General features: G+C 42.3%; 1 protein-coding gene across 2 annotated transcripts in view; it reads left to right on the top strand.

Annotated features, from left to right (window-relative positions):
- CEP164 (centrosomal protein 164) overlaps window positions 1-17,011 on the top strand; it is a 108,762-nt gene that overhangs the window by 31,186 nt on the left and 60,565 nt on the right. For both annotated transcript variants that reach the window (XM_075190012.1, XM_075190013.1), the window contains 7 exons: window positions 923-988; window positions 1,208-1,285; window positions 1,938-2,035; window positions 2,123-2,455; window positions 3,035-3,166; window positions 8,794-8,925; window positions 10,428-10,644. In XM_075190012.1, coding sequence (XP_075046113.1) covers window positions 923-988; window positions 1,208-1,285; window positions 1,938-2,035; window positions 2,123-2,455; window positions 3,035-3,166; window positions 8,794-8,925; window positions 10,428-10,644 — 1,056 coding nt within the window. The remainder of the gene's footprint in view (window positions 1-922; window positions 989-1,207; window positions 1,286-1,937; window positions 2,036-2,122; window positions 2,456-3,034; window positions 3,167-8,793; window positions 8,926-10,427; window positions 10,645-17,011) is intronic.

Genomic DNA, 17,011 nt, shown 5'->3' with positions numbered 1-17,011 from the left:
AAACAAATTGCTTACTTATCGACATTACTGGGCATGCATTTATGGGGACATCACCTCAAAATAATAAAATTCCAGGGTGTGTAATGTGGAATTAGATTAATACATCTTTTTTTGTTGTTTTGCAAAGGAGTTGCGTTTTTGTTACATCCAGCAACCACATTGATGTAGCATCTGTTTGTCACAGAACTTACCAAACTAAAAAGAAAGTTTGGTTGTGTGCCTGTTTCATAAACCAAACTGACATTTGTCATAACAGACACGTGAACCACTCTGAAATCAAACGGATGTTATCACATTAGCTACATTATTGAGTTTGTAGGTTAAATCAATGATCTAGCCAGAACTGGCTAACTAGTTGTGGTATGTCCAGTGTCCGGTATAATGCCATAGACTTGTATGATGGTGTCTTGTTTCACATATATTGCATGAATGGTCCTTCAACATGTAGTATAGGCTACCTTTTACATTCAACATGGACACCACTGATCTATATAGGACACCATGCTTATATCATTGGTTCCACATAACTGATACTGAGAGGCATAGCACTTTTGCTAACAGAACGTTTGACAATCCTACACAATTGGTATTTTCCAAGGTGGTAGAATCCATAATAGACTATTATTATTAATAATAATAATTATTAATAAATAATTATGTAATTAATTTTGCCCAGGCCACCACAACAGTTATCTTCTCTCAATCGATTTGTTCACAGGTTCTGGTGGTTTATTCATATATAAGTTTCACTTCTTTTCTTCAGCTGTTGTTGCTTTCGAGAGGGCCTCCATGTGTTTTTAGAGCTTTCTTTGTGTTTATTAGCAAGTATAGTAGTCTGCATGTTGTATTCCTGAACCTGCTGTGGCTGCAGCAATCCATTTCTTGTCCTCTAGTTTCACAACCACATTACCTCTTATTACAGACAACTGAACCCAGTGAAAGTGTGAAGGATCTTCCTAAATCTGACCACAGCGGACTGCCAAGCATGGTGAGCTCCAAACTTTTACATTAGAAAGCTACCTCTTTATACCTACACCTTTGTAAGTTAATTTTAGGGCAGAATACAATATTGTGGTAAATTCACCCCTGGCTGTCAAGACTGAAAAAAAATCTATGCTATGGATGCAGCAATTATTTGCTTTTAATGTTAATTTCTTATGTGTATTATATATAATATATTGTTTTCTTCTTTTTTTTTTTCCTACAGGAATTTGAGCTTGGTGGTCACACCTTTGAAAAAGTTCTTGACATCACTGCTTTGTCTCCTGGACCTCTCAGTCCAAAAGTATGACATTCTCCTATCCATTACATATTTTCAGTAAATAGTTGCTGTCAATGAGTTTGCGATTATACTGAAGAAAATACTTAATTAAATTATTTCAGCTTTAAATTCACACAATGGGCTTACTCTCAACAGGAAAACAAATCTCCTTGCAATGAGTGTGTGTTGCCAGCAGATGGCATCATGTGGTTTTCTTCTCTTAAATACATTGATGTTACTTGGCAGACTTCATGCATTGATATTATATGTTCATGCCTATTGTTTCAGGACTCAGCTGGATGGCAGCTGTAGCATGTGCAGATTACTCTGTGTACTCTGTCTGTGTGCGGGAATAACAGACCCATGATAGTAAGCATGAGCAGGTGTAACAGAAGGGGCACACTAGTTATTAAAGGAACTGGAAAATAATGTTGATTTAATAAAATTAGCTGAACAATTTAACATAGCAGTAGGTTGTATAGATCAGGAAGTATTGTACATTAAGTGGATAACATTATACCACATTCAATGATCAAAGGCAGTGGCTCATTTGTGAAATTCGAGTATACAAAAGTGGTAGTAGTGTGATTTCTGTAATGCTAGATCTGCTGTTTTTGAATGTTTATGACTATAAAATATGGGATAATCTGAGAACTCTTCGGGTTTTTTCTTTAAGGAGGCAATAGAAGAGGGGGTGGATGAAGACAAAGAAGAGGAATGGAGTAAAGATAATCACATGGATCCAGTAAAACGGCCATTGCAGACCAGAGAGAGGTGGGTTTAAGTCTAGGGCTATACAATCATGTACATCTATTTTGACTAGGATTGAAAAAACAACAACTTTATTTTGCTATTTTGTAGTCCAATTCATTCAGACACAAAAACTGTGAGCTCTACCATGGAAGCCAAATCTACAAAAGAACCATTTAAACAGGCAACAGAATCATACAAACTTGGCAGCCAGTTATTGAAAAATACTGGTAAAGTGTTCAGTCTAGAAACGGAACAGCCAGTGAAGCTCCCTGATAAGTCTTCTAAACCTTCAAAGGATACATCTGGAATGATGGTGGAGTGTGAGAAGACTGCACTAGAGGAAGAGCATAGACAAAAATTGCAGGAATTGAGAGAAGAGTTGACTAAAAAAGAGGAGAACGAGAGACATAAGTTACAACAGCACCAGGAGAGTAACCTCAGGTATTTAAGCATTGATATAATACAGTTATGTTCAGAAAATTTTCCTTGTGGGCATATCAGAATAGCTTTAATGCATACATGCTCCTAAGATGCCCTCCACTCACTTAAACCGCATTCTAAAAAAATTCTCATAAATTCCTATAAGCATTTCTTTATTTTTTATTTTATTTTTTTAGGACGCACCATGTACAGACATAAAAGCTTAGGTTGCATAATGAATGAAAAGGTTAAATGAATACCAGAAAGTGTAGACAGAATTAACGTACAAAACAAATCTTTATTTTTTTAATATCTATAACTTATAAACATGTACCAACATTGTACCACTTCAGCTCTCACCTTTTCTTCTTTTCTTGCACCACAGTATGTAAACTCTTTTTGGATGCACAAAGTAATCAAATAGGATTTATGCTTAATGGGGCATTCATTAGATTAATTTGAGCCATCAGTGTAATACAGGTGAGTAAGTAAAAGAAAAGGGAAACAGCTTAGCCGGGTGTAATGTCTGGAGATGAAGACATGTTATGTGTTTCATTAAATCAAGGTGCTGTAAATATAAATTACTTCTGTTTTGCATAGGGCCTTGCAGGAAAAGCTGGAAGAAGAGACAAAAGAGGAAGAGGAAAGGATGAGAGAGGAGCAGAAGCTGAGATTGCTGAGACTGGAAACAGATCTCAACTTGGAGAGAAAAAAAGAAGAAGATAGTATGAAGTAAGGAAAATATAGCAGGGGTAGGTGGGAAAAAGAGGATTTTTGTACTTACGTTAAACCTCTATCTGAATTCATCTGGGGGACATTGCTACCTTGGACTGTATGAGGGTGCATGGAGTTGGTACTTAAACAGTTAACTAACTAAACTTGCTGCTGACTCCTACCCTCTGCAACCCCTACAGACTTCAATGTAATACTAAAGGCCCAAGGAAGGGAAGTCAAGCAACCAAGATAAAACAGTAGAAAAGCAAAAGGGAAGAAACAGTGTTCCCCCAGATGGATTCAGAGAAAGACATTTAGCGTAAGTACAAAAATCCTCTTTTCTCAATCATCCAATCTGTGGGACACTTCTACCATGGGGACTTTCTAAAGCAGCCCCCCTAAAGGAGAGACCGCTCTAACTACCTGGCACGTAGAACACTGCAGCCAAAACTGTCTGAAGACGCAAACACATTGAATTGGTAAAATTTGGTGAAGGTATGGACAGATGACTAGGTAGCCACCCGGCAAAGCTGCTCTGCAGAAGCCCTGTGACGTGCGGCCCAGGATGCCCCCATCGACTAGTTAGAATATGCCGGGATCCTATCTGGCACAGGCTGGTTGGAGCTTACATAGGACTGCCTAATTGTAGATTTGATCCAACGAGCGATAGTTTACTTGGTGGCCCAGTAGCCCATTTTATGGGAGTCGTATAGCACATAGAGAGAGTCAGTTTTTCAAAAAGACGAGGTCCTATCTACATATATGCTCAAAGCCCTGACCACCTCCAGGGAAGCCGGAGAGGAAGGTCCCGATAAAGACACACCCTGCTTTAAAGCCGGAACCACAATATCTTGATTTATGTGGAATCCCGAGACCACTTTCGGTAGAAAAAAAAATTACCAGTCCAAAGGACTGCCCTATCCTCATGAAATACAAGCTGGCGAGCTTACGCTATAGCCAACATGAACACCACCCTCCACTTCAATAGATGTTCTGTAGAACCGAGAGGTTCAAAAGAAGAATTTTTCAGGACCTCAAGAACTTCATTGAAATCCCAGCGAGCCAAAAGGGGAACGTATGGAGGTTAAACATGTAACACCTCCTGAAGAAAAGATTTCAAATCTGGCAAGGTAGCCAAACAACGTTGTAAGAAAAGGGACAGAGCTGAGACTTGAACCTTCAGGGAACTAAGTCGAAGTCCAGCTTCCATACCATCCTGCAGAAAAACCAGGAAATGGGACATCCGGAAGGCTTTCGGATTGCAATCTCAACACTCACACCATCCTTGTGATATATGCGAGCCAAAACTGGTTTTCTTGCCCGCATCAGGGTATCCACTACCCTGGAGGAAAATCCCTTGGCCCGCCAGAGACCGGCTTCAACAGCCATGCCATTAAAGTTAGCCAAGGCAAGTCATGAATATAAAACGGCCCCTGTATGAGGAGGGCCTCTCGCCCTGGTCCCTCCGCAGTTTGCAGTATGTTAGCGAACCAAACCAGTCTGGCCAGTTTGGTGCCATGAGAATCACAGGAAGACCTCCCATGTTTACACATCTGAGCATGCATTGAATCATTGGAATCGGTGGGAAGTGTAACGCCAGCTGAAACTCCCATCTCATGGTCATGATGTCTATTGCAACCGGCAATGGATCCCTGGTTCTTGCACAAAAACGGGTATACCTGACAATTGTGCCAAGGCGCCATTGGATCCAGAACCGGAAGGCACCATCCCGGACCAGCTCCTGAAAGACCTGAGAATGTAGGGACCATTCTCCTTGGATAATTACATGCCTGCTGGGATAATCCGCCTTTCAATTGTCTACTTCGGGGAGGAATACTGCCGATATTGCCCAGGACAAGATTTGAGTTGTCACTAGCATGGCACCTAGTCTTTTTCTTTTTCCCGGACGGTTTATGTATGCCACGTCCGTGGCTTTGTTCGATTGTAGACCGACCAGTTTCCCTTGGAGGTAGGCTTGAACCCACCGAAGTGCTAGATACTTGGCCTTCAGTTCTAGGACATTGATGGGAAGTGGTCCAGCAGGGAGGGATCAATGTCCTTGCAGGCAAAGATGTAACGCCACCTCCCCCCAGCCCTGTAGATTGGCATCTCTTGTTACCAGGGTCCATGAACACGGAACAAAGGACGATCATTAAATGGCTCTCATTCAGCTACCAACAAAGGGAAATACGAGTCTCTGTGGAGAGATGGATCCATTGGGTGTCGAGATTGACTGGAGACCCCTAACATTGCCTTAAAAGGTCCCACTGGAAGGTGCGAGAATGAAACCATTCGTAAGGGAACAGGAGCTTCATGCCTAAGAGCATGGAAGGTCGGGCCGACATCTGCAGAGAACAAGCCTTTAGCTCCTGAAGAAAGATCCTCTGAAGTCTGGTGTCCATCAGAAGACCCAAAAAATTCATCCTTTGACAGGGAATCAATTGGGACTTTTTTTTATAATCCACCCATGTTGCTCCAGAATCTCTATTGTGGGGGTCAGGTGTTGACCTAGAAGTTGACTCGACGACGCCTTGATAAGCAGATCATCTAAGTAAGGGACAATGTTCACTCCCAGACCTCGCAGGCTTGCGTACATGACTTCCATTATTTTTGTGAATACTTTTGGAGCTGTGGAAAGACCAAAGGGAAGCACCTTGAATTGGTAATGGGAGCTTCCCACCGTAAAATGAAGGAGAGGCTGATGCCCCTCCCAAATGGGGACATGGACATATGCGTCCCGGATATCTATGGACGGCAGAAACTCCTGAGGTTCCAACCCGTTGATCACTGAGAGGACTGATTCCATACGAATGTTGTCCACCCGAAGATGTTGGTTGAGACCCTTGAGATGTGATTGTCAGAAAGGAAACGTCTTGTTTAGGAGCTAAGAAAAGATTTGAGCAGAACCCCCGACTTTTCTCTTGCCACCCATTGCATGGCATATGATATTATCCAATTCTGGTCCGTAAAGAATTGATCAGGAGTGGACAAGCGCCTCTAGGGACCTCTTAGATTCTACATACATGTCCCAGGAATGAAGACAGAGGGTCCTCCTAGCCGCAATTGCATCTGCGGACACAGAGTACAAAATCGAGGCAGCAATTTGTGCAGCCTCATTAAGGTAACCAGATTCTTCCTTCAAATGTTGTGCTAGTGGTAGCAATTCTGAGTCCTGCAACCCCGCTGACAATTGATCAGCCCAAGTTTCCATGGCTCTGGCTACCCAACCTGAAGAGAACATGGGTCAAAACGAGAGTCCTGCTGCTACGAATATAGCCTTGAGGAACCCCTCTATTTGCCTGTCCATAGCGTCCTGAAGGACTGCCGAGCCATGGACTGGTAAGGTAATGTGACGAGCCAACCTAGTCACTGGTGTGTCAACTCGGAGAACTTGCTCCCAGCGAGCCACCTTTTGTTCCTGCAAAGGGTAAAGGTTCACAAATCAACGGGAAATAGAACATTTCTGATCTGGCGGTTTCCAAGCAGATTTGGCTATGTCCGTTATTTCCACTGATGATGGAAAAGAAACAGTCTTGCATTTCTTAATGCTTAAAAAGACTTTGTTCTGAAGATACTTGGTCTTCCACTTTTAAAAGTCTAAGGGGTATATTTACTAAACTGCGGGTTTGAAAAAGTGGAGATGTTGCCTATGGCAACCAATCAGATTCTAACTGTCATTTTGTAGAATGCACTAAATAAATGAAAGCTAGAATCTGATTGGTTGCCATAGGCAACATCTCCATTTTTTCAATCCCGCCGTTTAGTAAATCTAGCCCTAAGACCTGATGGATTGCCAGTACCAAGTCCTGTATACCTTGGTTCCTAGAGGTTTCATCCCAGTCTTTGAACTGGGTAGAGTCAGAATCCTCCACCGGTTCCCCTTCCTCCTCTGAGGATCCCTCAGAGTCTGTAACAGAAAGAAGGGGTTGAGAAGATTTGTGGTGCTCTGCTCTAGGTACCAGGTGTCTGGGAGAATCCAGAAACCGATTTAATCGGTCTAGGCGTTTTCCTAAAGAAGATGACCAGACGGGTTCCTTCTGGGTGATTTGGGGAGAGATGGCGAGTACCTGGCCTGCCTCTTCCCCTGTTACCTCCTGAATAGGGGTGACAACCATTTCTGTTGATGCCGCTTATGTAGAAGCTACATCCGGGCCCCCAGAGGATGCTTTCCTCACTGCCTGTCGGTTAGTGAGCTGGGTCAGCATACTGACTGGCTGTACCAGAGAGACCAACAACGCCGGTTCCTCCATCATCTGTGTGGTGGTCCCCTGTGCATGCCTATCCTGGGCCGCCGCTTCACACTCTGCACATACAGTCTTCTGGTCCAACTGCAAGTTTGGCTGTTCAGTTGGAGCATGAATAAAATTTAACCTCGGCAGTCTTCCCTTTGTCAGACATTGTGAAAACATCTGGCAAGGTAAGAAAGTGCAGGAAAAAAAAATCACATATCAAATCAAATATGTGTTCTGTCCCTGACTAAAACCCCAAAACAGTACCTTACAGCAAAACTCTGATATGTAGTGTGAATATGGGTTACAGGAATACTTCTAAATTAAGTAATCTGTGAACCAAATAGTGTGTTGTTTTTTTTACTACATAATGTGTATTAATAGACTGAATGTACAAACATTTTCCCCAGTGAGGTGGTTAGCTCTGCTATTAGCAGTGGCCTCAGTGAGGAGCAGGATTGGTGAGGAAAAGAGTCAGAAACTGCAGTTTTGACAGTTATGGCTCTGTGGTGCTGCACAGAATCCGGTCGTTTGTCAGCATTATTTTCCCGCTGTGGGGCACACCAAAGTCATGGGGGAATCCTCATCCACTCCCTACACTCAACATGTCTGCCCTTCATACAGTGTCCCAGCGCTCTCTGCCTACCGGCAGCATCAGACCTGCTATAAAATGTATGACAGTCTCGCTTATGTAAGTGATTGTCACTGAATCTGCGAAGCAGACAATAGAAGCTGAAATTAAGTTACTTGTTCACGGATGGAAAAACTTCCATCCTAAGCTAATAGGAAAATGTGCTGCCCGCAGCACAATTACTTCTGACTATACTAGAGATTAATATAGAAACTAAGAATAAAATAAAAAACTACTGCTCTGCAGTACTTGCTGCAATAGTTAGAGTATCAGCCCAATTCCTTGGACACTTAAACAGTTAACAAAACTTGCTGCTGACTCCTCCCCTCCGCAACTCCTACAGACTTCAGTGTAGTTTAAGTGCCAACTCCATGCACCCTGATACAACCCATGGTAGCCGTGTTCCCCAGATTGGATGATTGTGAAATAACATTTTATAATTATGTTAAATCCTTTTCTCTAAATCTTGGGCTATTGAGTGCAACCAGGAGTGAGTGCACTAAAACAAAAACAAAAAAACAATGTACGGTATCCCCCAATGCAATAAGAGAAAAAAGGGTTTAAAGCAAGTTTAAATTGTTATTTTTGAATGCGCACAGTAATCAAATAGGATTTATGCTTTATGGTGCAATTATTAGATGAATTTAAACCATCAGTGTAATACAGAGGAGTAAGAAAAGGAAAAGGAGACGGCTTAGCCAGGTGTATAATCTGGAGATGAAGACATGTTATGTGTTTCGTTAAATCAAGGTGCTGCAATTATAAATAACTTGTGTTTTACATAGGGCCTTGCAGGTAAAGCTGGAAGAAGAGACAAAAGAGAAAGAGGAAAGGATGAGAGAGGCGCAGAAGCAGAGATTGCGGAGACTGGAAACAGAAATCAACTTGGAGAGGAAAGAAGAAGAGGATAGAATGAAGTAAGCAAAATTACCTTAAGTCTCTTTCTCTGAATCCATCCGGGGGACACTGCTACCAGTGGGTTGTATAAGGGCGCATGTAGTTGGCACTTAGATAGTTAGCTAACTAAGCTTGCTGCTGACTCCTCCTCTCTGCAACCCCTACAGACCTCAGTGTAAAACTGAAACCCCAAGGAAGGGATCAGTAGGAAATGTCCAATGAAGATTTATGTCAATTTCTGTTAGTCTTTCATATAAAAACAAATAATATAAAAATAGAGGAAAAAATCCCAATAAAACTACTTGTCTTTAGGTTTTATTTCAGCGGTAAATGCTCTAGTTGCATTTGATAACTTTTACACAATAAGGATTTAACTTGAGATTACATTAGGTACAGCCATGTTGAGAAAGAAAAATAAATAGTGGATAACTTGTAAATACATTGAACAAATCACTGTTCATTTACATGGTCTTGTGGTGCCAGGTGACAGTTTGCCATCTTTTTCCTGTGTCCTTCTGTACAATCACAATATATTCCCACAATTGTTGCTCCCTCTTCAGCTTTTAATCTATTTTTCACTGTGTTGTTTTATATTTAAGGACTAGTAAACCTGAAGTCTAAGTTGCCTTAAATAAGAATCTATTGTTAACCTTGGAAATGTGCACGTAGAGTTTCAGTGTTGGTGTGTGAGGGTATTCATAGGGACACAATTTTTGCATGTGTCTTGAATGACTTCCACGATCATTAAACCTGTGCATAATTTATATCTATATGTTAAAACATAGATTTAAAGGGGATGGAAAGCTTCAGCTACATTGCAATATTTGCCACTATTGGCTGAGAGACTTGGCAGCAGCCTGGCATACCTGCCTAAAAGGGGTTTCCTAGCCGATCATCTGATGTGGACATCCTATTCATTTTGTTGAGCAATTAGACTGCTTTAGAAGAAAATTGCAACATATATGGGCCACTAAGACCATTCAACCATTCATGTTTACTGTCATCTGTGCTGATCTGATACTTTGGCCTGGGCTGCAAACTGCCGGATCTTTCAGATTCGGCCACCAACGTGACCCGCTTGTGTGTGGATACTTTAATGTTGCCACTGTTAATCAATTTACTGTTGACATTTTGCATAAAAACCTTAATTTGTACAGTTTACAAGTTGAACATTGCTATTGTTGCAGTTATTCATTCTTTCTGTAATTTTTACTATTCTGCAAAAAAGTAGGTAGATTTATAATCTCTGTTTAGCTAATGACTATTTATATGGAACAAGAGATATCACTTATTGAGAACTGACTGCTGTGCAAGGCTCTATTAGAGACACAGTGGACTTGAGAACATTGATTCTAGATCAGTTAAACTGAGAGAAAACTTTAACTTCCCACTGCATTATTGTAACATTGTGCACAGGTCATCACCTATCTTTAAAAGCATAAAATGCAAGAAAACTGTTTTCCTGATAGTTTTACCAACCTTACTTAGACTGAATTTATCCCTGCTTGCCCATTTCCTGCAGGATCCAGGAAGAGGAGATCAGAGAGGAGCACAGGCAGGCATTAGAGCAGTTACAGCTGTCTCAAGAAAAGAAACTGTTGCAAGAGAAAAATGCTCTCAGTGAAAAAATTAAAAAAGAGACAGAAAGTGCATTGGAACAAGAGAAAATAAAGCTTTCACGCGAGAGAGAATGTGCCCTTAAAGATCTGAGGGACAAACTCAAGCAAGAAACTAGTGAGGTGAGTGAGCCCTTTTCACAAAAAAAACCAGCCTCTGTTAATATCATGCTTGTCGAATTCTTGATTTCGGCATCCGGGAGCTGCCGGGGGGAGGTGGGTCGACGGGGGCGCGGCTCAGCAAATTGCATAATTTTGCCCCCCCGCTGTGACATAATGGTGCAAACGCGTCATTTTACAACAAGAGGTGGGGTCAAATGGCGCAATTCCTGGAGAATTGTGGCATTTTGGATCTAATTCTGCCTACTTCACTAGGAAGTGAGCGGCTGCCATACTCTCCCGGGAGACCTACCCGGAATCTGGGAGTCTCCCAGATATTCCAGGAAACTTGGCAAGTATGGTTAATATGAAAGAGCAACATTGAAAATACCTAAAGTGTTAATTTATTTGTTAAGGCTACATTTACTCATTTCAATGGCAGCCAGACCTGGACCCCTATCTCTTTGCGTCTGGCAAGTATAACAATATAAAAGCACCAGGCTGTGCACAGTTTGCAAAAGCCATCTCTAGAACAAGCAGAGGAAGGATGCTCAGTTGTGATAAACGATGAAGGGCAGTTATGGTTGCCAGTAGCTATTTTAAGATTTCTATACTGAATAGTTCATGTTGCTGTCTCTATTTGTTGCAACTGCACTACATCATCGGTAGCAGCATCTAAATGTCAGTTGCAAATGACTGTTTTATAATTTCTTATAAGAGACTGTCAACTGTTGTTTCCCCGCTAATTGTTATTCCGCTTCCTTCTGTATCATGTGTTCCCCACACCTCTTACATTGTAAGATCATTTAGGTACGGCCATCTTTACCTTCTGTTCTATGTCATTGTATGCTATTGGTTTGTATCATGATCTCAATATACAGCGTTGCATAATATGTCATCACTTCATAAGTAAAAAGATAATAGAAATCTAATATTGAACATGGCCATGGTCCATCTACAGATCAATAGGATGTACTCTACAGAGTATGTCTTATACCATTGTCATGTTGTCAATATTAAATATGCGCAACAATCACATTTGATTGCCTTTATAGTTAATGCAATCTTTTACGCTTTTCCACCAAATTTTGACATCCAGAAGATATTCCATTATTTTATGTGAGAAATATTTTCATTTAGTTTGGTTAAATGCATTTTTGTTTATGTCCGTATATATGTGGGCATTGTACCTTACCTGCTTGCTATGTGCTTGCACCTGCATAGCAAGAAAGGCAGTTAAAGTTTAATGAAAATGATTGCTTCACCCTACCTTTGGTAAATTTCTGATCATTATGCGTTTATTAAAAGCCCTGCAGCACAATGCAAAATCAGGAACACGTTCATTTATGTACAAATGCCACCCTACAAGCTCATATTAATATCATGTTCTGTAAATAAGAGAATTATACTTACTGTTAATTTCATTTCCTTCATTCGATTTGGGGGACACTGCTAGCATGGGGTTGTATGAGGGGAGCTTGGAGTTAGCACTCAAACAGTTAATTATTTCTTTAACCTACAGACATGCTCCTCTCCTCTGCATCCTCAATGTAATTTGAGTGCCCATGGAGTTGTGCTTCCTGTGTGATGCTCTGCAGCTTATTTTTACAGACTTAGAGAATTTTTTTTTTTTTTTTTATATCTTTCTTTACTTAGCATGAGGTGCAGGTGCAGCAGCTGCTATTTACTGGGGCTGTGTTGGAAACACATTTCCTCACAGGACCCCGGCTGCGGCATTGCCAGAGCACCAACGGCTCTGGTACTTCAGATCACTATAAAAAGTGACAGGATGGTAACCGATGCTGCTCGTCAGCAGAGAGCGCTGTGATCCTCACGCAGGCCACCCTTTTTAGGACGGTACCAAGTTCCCTGGTAATGATAGAGGGAGACTCGGACCACACACTGTCACGGATGAGCTTAAGGGCGCTGCTGTCCTAATATATATATATATATATATATATATATATATATATATATATATATATATATATATATTTATTATTATTATTATCATTTATTTGTTGGGCGCCACAGGGTTTTCGCAGCGCCTTACATAATACGAACAGTAGACCATACAGGGTAAAACATCACAGAACAATAAACACTAAGTACCAATGCTTCGGAAACTCCGGGCAGACATATGGAGTGAGGGCGGAGCAGAAGAGTCGGTATGAAGACAGGAGGGGAGAGGGGCCCTGCTCATGCGAGCTTACATCCTAAGGGAGGGTGGACAAAACAGGCACGAAGGGAGGCAGTCATGCAAGGGAGAAAAAGGGACCAGGGGAGAGGAGGGAGAACAAGCAGAGTGGATGAGGGGTTAAGTGGATGGTTGGTAGGCTTTCAGGAACAGGTGAGTTTTGAGTGCCCATTTGAAGGAGCACAGATTGGGAGCGAGACGGATGGAGCGAGGGAGGTCATTCCAGTGCAGGGGGGCAGCTCGGGAAAAGTCTTGGACTCGGGAGTGGGAAGAGGTAATAAGAGTGGAGGAGAGGCGACGGTCGTTTGCCGAGCGCAGGGAGCGAGCGGGAGTATGAATGGTAAGGAGGTTAGAGATGTAGGGAGCAGTAGACTGGGAGAGAGAGCTTTGTAAGTGGTAGTAAGAAGTTTAAAGAGGATTCTGTAAGGGAAAGGGAGCCAGTGTAAGGCCTGGTAGAGAGGGGTGGCAGAGGAGGAGCGATGTGAGAGAAAGATAAGTCTGGCAGCTGCATTGAGTACAGATCGGAGCGGGGCGAGATGGGAGAGAGGGAGGCCAGTGAGGAGGAAGTTGCAGTAGTCCAGGCGGGAGATGATGAGAGCATGGATGATGGTTTTGGTGGCGTCTAGTGAGAGGAAGGGTCGGATGCGGGCGATGTTGCGCAGTTGAAAGCGACAGGCTTGAGCAAGGGATTGGACGTGGGGGGCAAAAGAGAGAGAGGAGTCAAGAGTGACACCCAGGCAACGGAGTTGGGTGACAGATGAGATGGTGGTGTTGTTAACAACGATAGAGAGGTTGTGGTGAGAGGATATATATATATATATATATATATATATACATATATACATACATACATACATACATACATACATACACACACACACACACACACACACACACACACACACACACACACACTATAAAGAGCCTCCTAGTGTCCGCCATACAATACAGAGAGCATTCCTGTGACCTCCATACTATACAGAGAGCATTCCTGTGACCACCATACCATACAGAGAGCATTCCTGTGACTGCCATACCATACAGAGAGCATTCCTGTGACCGCCATACTATACAGAGGGCATGTATAAAAATAGTCAGGTTCTGGGCGCTTGTAAAGGAAAGATATATCAATTTTTTTTTTTTTTTAAATTCTTTTTTTATTGGAAAGAAAATTAAACAGCTTTTACAAATATATCTGTTTTGAATTGAACGATGCATTAAAGTCATTAATAAACATTGCATATAAAGATACAGTTACACGAATGAGGTGTGTCTTTGCACCAGTATATAAAAAACAAAGTACCATTTAGTATACTATAATACATCATGTAAGGACGGGGGAAAGGTCAAGAGGAATGCAGACAGGGAAGGAGGGATAGATCAGAGATGAGAGAGAGGGGAAAAAAGGGGGGGGGGGGGGGGTTCACCTATTCCACTGAGAATATAGTGGTGAATCCTTAAATTCAAGCCATTTAAACCATATATAGTAATACTCCCTATATTTGTCTCTTGATGAATAGAGTATGTCATCCATTATTCTGTAGGATTCTAAACGGGCAAACCATTCTTTGATGGTAGGAATATTCTGTGATCTCCAGTGCACCGGAATCACAGCCTTTGCCGCGTTGCTGAGGTTTTTAATTGTTGATTTTTTATATTTTGAGATGGTCAATTTATTAAGATTCAATAACCAGTATTTGGGGCAATTAGGCGGTTCGACGCCCATTATTTCTTTTGAAATCAAAAGAACTGCGTCCCAAAAAGTTCTAAGAGCTATGCACTCCCACCATATATGCAACGGAGTACCTGGTGCTGACATACATCGCCAACACAAGTTTGACATCCCGGGTACCATCTTAGCCAGCAAGTTGGGGCATCTATACCACCTAGTCAAAATTTTATATTGTGTCTCCACCACCCGTACACTGACCGAGCTTGATTGAGTGCGTAAAAGGATATTTTTCCAATCTTGCTCGGGAATCGTACAAGCCAGCTCCCTTTCCCACTCCCTAATGAAGGTAGGTTGTTGGTTATAAGCATGTTCAATGAGAATACTGTAAATGAGAGACAAAGTATGATTAGGATATAATGCAGTGGTACATATAGATTCAAACTGGGTAAGCGACCTCCCCACCGACCCTCGGACCTCCGAAGACCCCAGAAAATGGCGGAGCTGTATATATCGCCAAATCTCCGCATTTGGTAGTTCCCATTTAGCTTGGAGAGTGGTGAAGGGTAAGACTCCAGACGCGTCCACCAGCTGGCCAGCCCTGCGAAGTCCTGCCCCAATCCAACATCTGAATGTCTGTCTAGTAAGTCCTGGAGGAAACTCTGGGTTGTCAAATATCGGGGTCAAAGGCGAGTGTCGTGAGGAAATATGAGGAGCCGCGCGTAATTTGGCCCATCTAGCTAGGGTTGGCGAAACAGTCGGGTGGATGATTTTAGGGAGTGAGTGTAGCCATGGTGAGAACTTAAGGGCCTTGCCTGCGACGTAACTCTCTATCCAGACCCATTGTTTGTCCAGTCTCTGCCTTGTCCAGTCCACCACTCTATTTAGTATGACCGCATCGTAGTATAACGCGAAGTTGGGTAATTGTAGCCCCCCAGCGTGTTTCCGCATATATAAAATGTCATGTTTAAAACGTGGGCGTCTCCCATTCCATACAAAATCCCTAACTGCTTTATGTAGCGTCTTGAACCAGGATGTGGGAAGGTATATAGGGAGAGTTTGGAGCAAGTAGAGAATCCGTGGTAATACATTCATCTTGACCACGTTGACTCTGCCTATCAGAGAAAAGCCTTTTGGACACCAGTTTTTCAGGTCTCTACTAATTGTATTGGTGATGGGGATAAAATTGTCCTCAAAAATCTTTTTGTTATCCTTATTGATAAACACCCCCAGATATTTAAGTCGTGAGGGATGCCACGTGAATGAGAATGCTGGCTTCAGGCCTTCAACCACTGTCTCGGGCGCAGAGATGTTGAGTGCTACCGATTTTGAGTAGTTTATTTTAAAGCCAGACAGCTCGCCAAACTGCTGAAATTCTGACACTAAGTTAGGAATTGAGACCACAGGATTAGTGAGGATTGCCAGGAGGTCATCTGCGAAAAGCGCCAATTTAAAGCTTTTGTCTTCTAACCGTAGACCAGAAATATCAGAGTTTGCCCGGATGGATCGAGCTAATGCTTCCATACACAAGATAAAGATCAACGGAGACAAGGGGCATCCCTGTCTGGTACCGTTGGATATTACAATGGGTTCTGATAGTTCCCCGTTAACCCGGACTCTTGCCGTTGGTTTCATATATAAAGCCTCTATTCGGGCCATACTCAATGGACCTAAACCCAAGTGACTAAGGACCCCCCTCATAAATTCCCAGTCCACTCTATCAAACGCCTTTTCGGCGTCTGTGGATAGTAAAACCGTAGGGATGTTGGCGGTGTGAGCGTATTGTACCAAATTAATTATCTTTGTGGTATTGTCCCTTGCCTCCCTTCCCGGGACAAACCCCACCTGATCAGAATGAATGATTTGGGTCAAATATGGTTTCAATCTATTTGCAATCAGTTTAGCGTAAAGTTTAATGTCCCCATTAAGTAGAGAGATGGGTCTATAACTAGCACATGAAGCTGGATCTTTCCCTTCTTTTGGCAATACAGTAATCTGGGCAGCTAGTGTTTGAGGGGAGAAGTGTTTCTGGGCAGAGACAGAGTTAAAAGCCTGGAGCAAAAGAGGTACTAATTGTGTTTTGAAAGTTTTGTAGTAAAGAGTGGTAAAACCGTCCGGCCCCGGGCTCTTCCCTGATGGCGTCGTCTTAATCGCCTCCTCTAGTTCCTCAGTCGTAAAGGGTTCTTCTAACAGTTGTACAGAGTCCTCATCTAGCGTGGGAAAATCTATGCGTTCAAGGTATTCTGCTATGCGGGTCTGTTTAGTCGGGAGGCTAGATGTGTTGGATGTGTCAAACAGATTATAAAGCTTGGTGCAATAGTCCCGGAACGCCCCAGCGATATCAGAAGTGTGAACTAGTGTGGACCCTGCGTCTGTCTTGATCTGGGGAACATATAGTTGAGCTCTCTGTTTGCGCAAAGCACGGGCCAGAAGTTTCCCTGGCTTATCTCCCCACTGATAAAATTGGTTCTGACATCTACGGAGGTCATATTTAATTTTATCTGACATTAGTTGATTTAAGGCCT

The sequence above is a fragment of the Mixophyes fleayi genome, chromosome 11, assembly GCF_038048845.1.
Source record: "Mixophyes fleayi isolate aMixFle1 chromosome 11, aMixFle1.hap1, whole genome shotgun sequence".
NCBI lineage: Eukaryota > Metazoa > Chordata > Amphibia > Anura > Limnodynastidae > Mixophyes > Mixophyes fleayi.
This window is presented reverse-complemented; position numbering and strand designations above follow the sequence as displayed.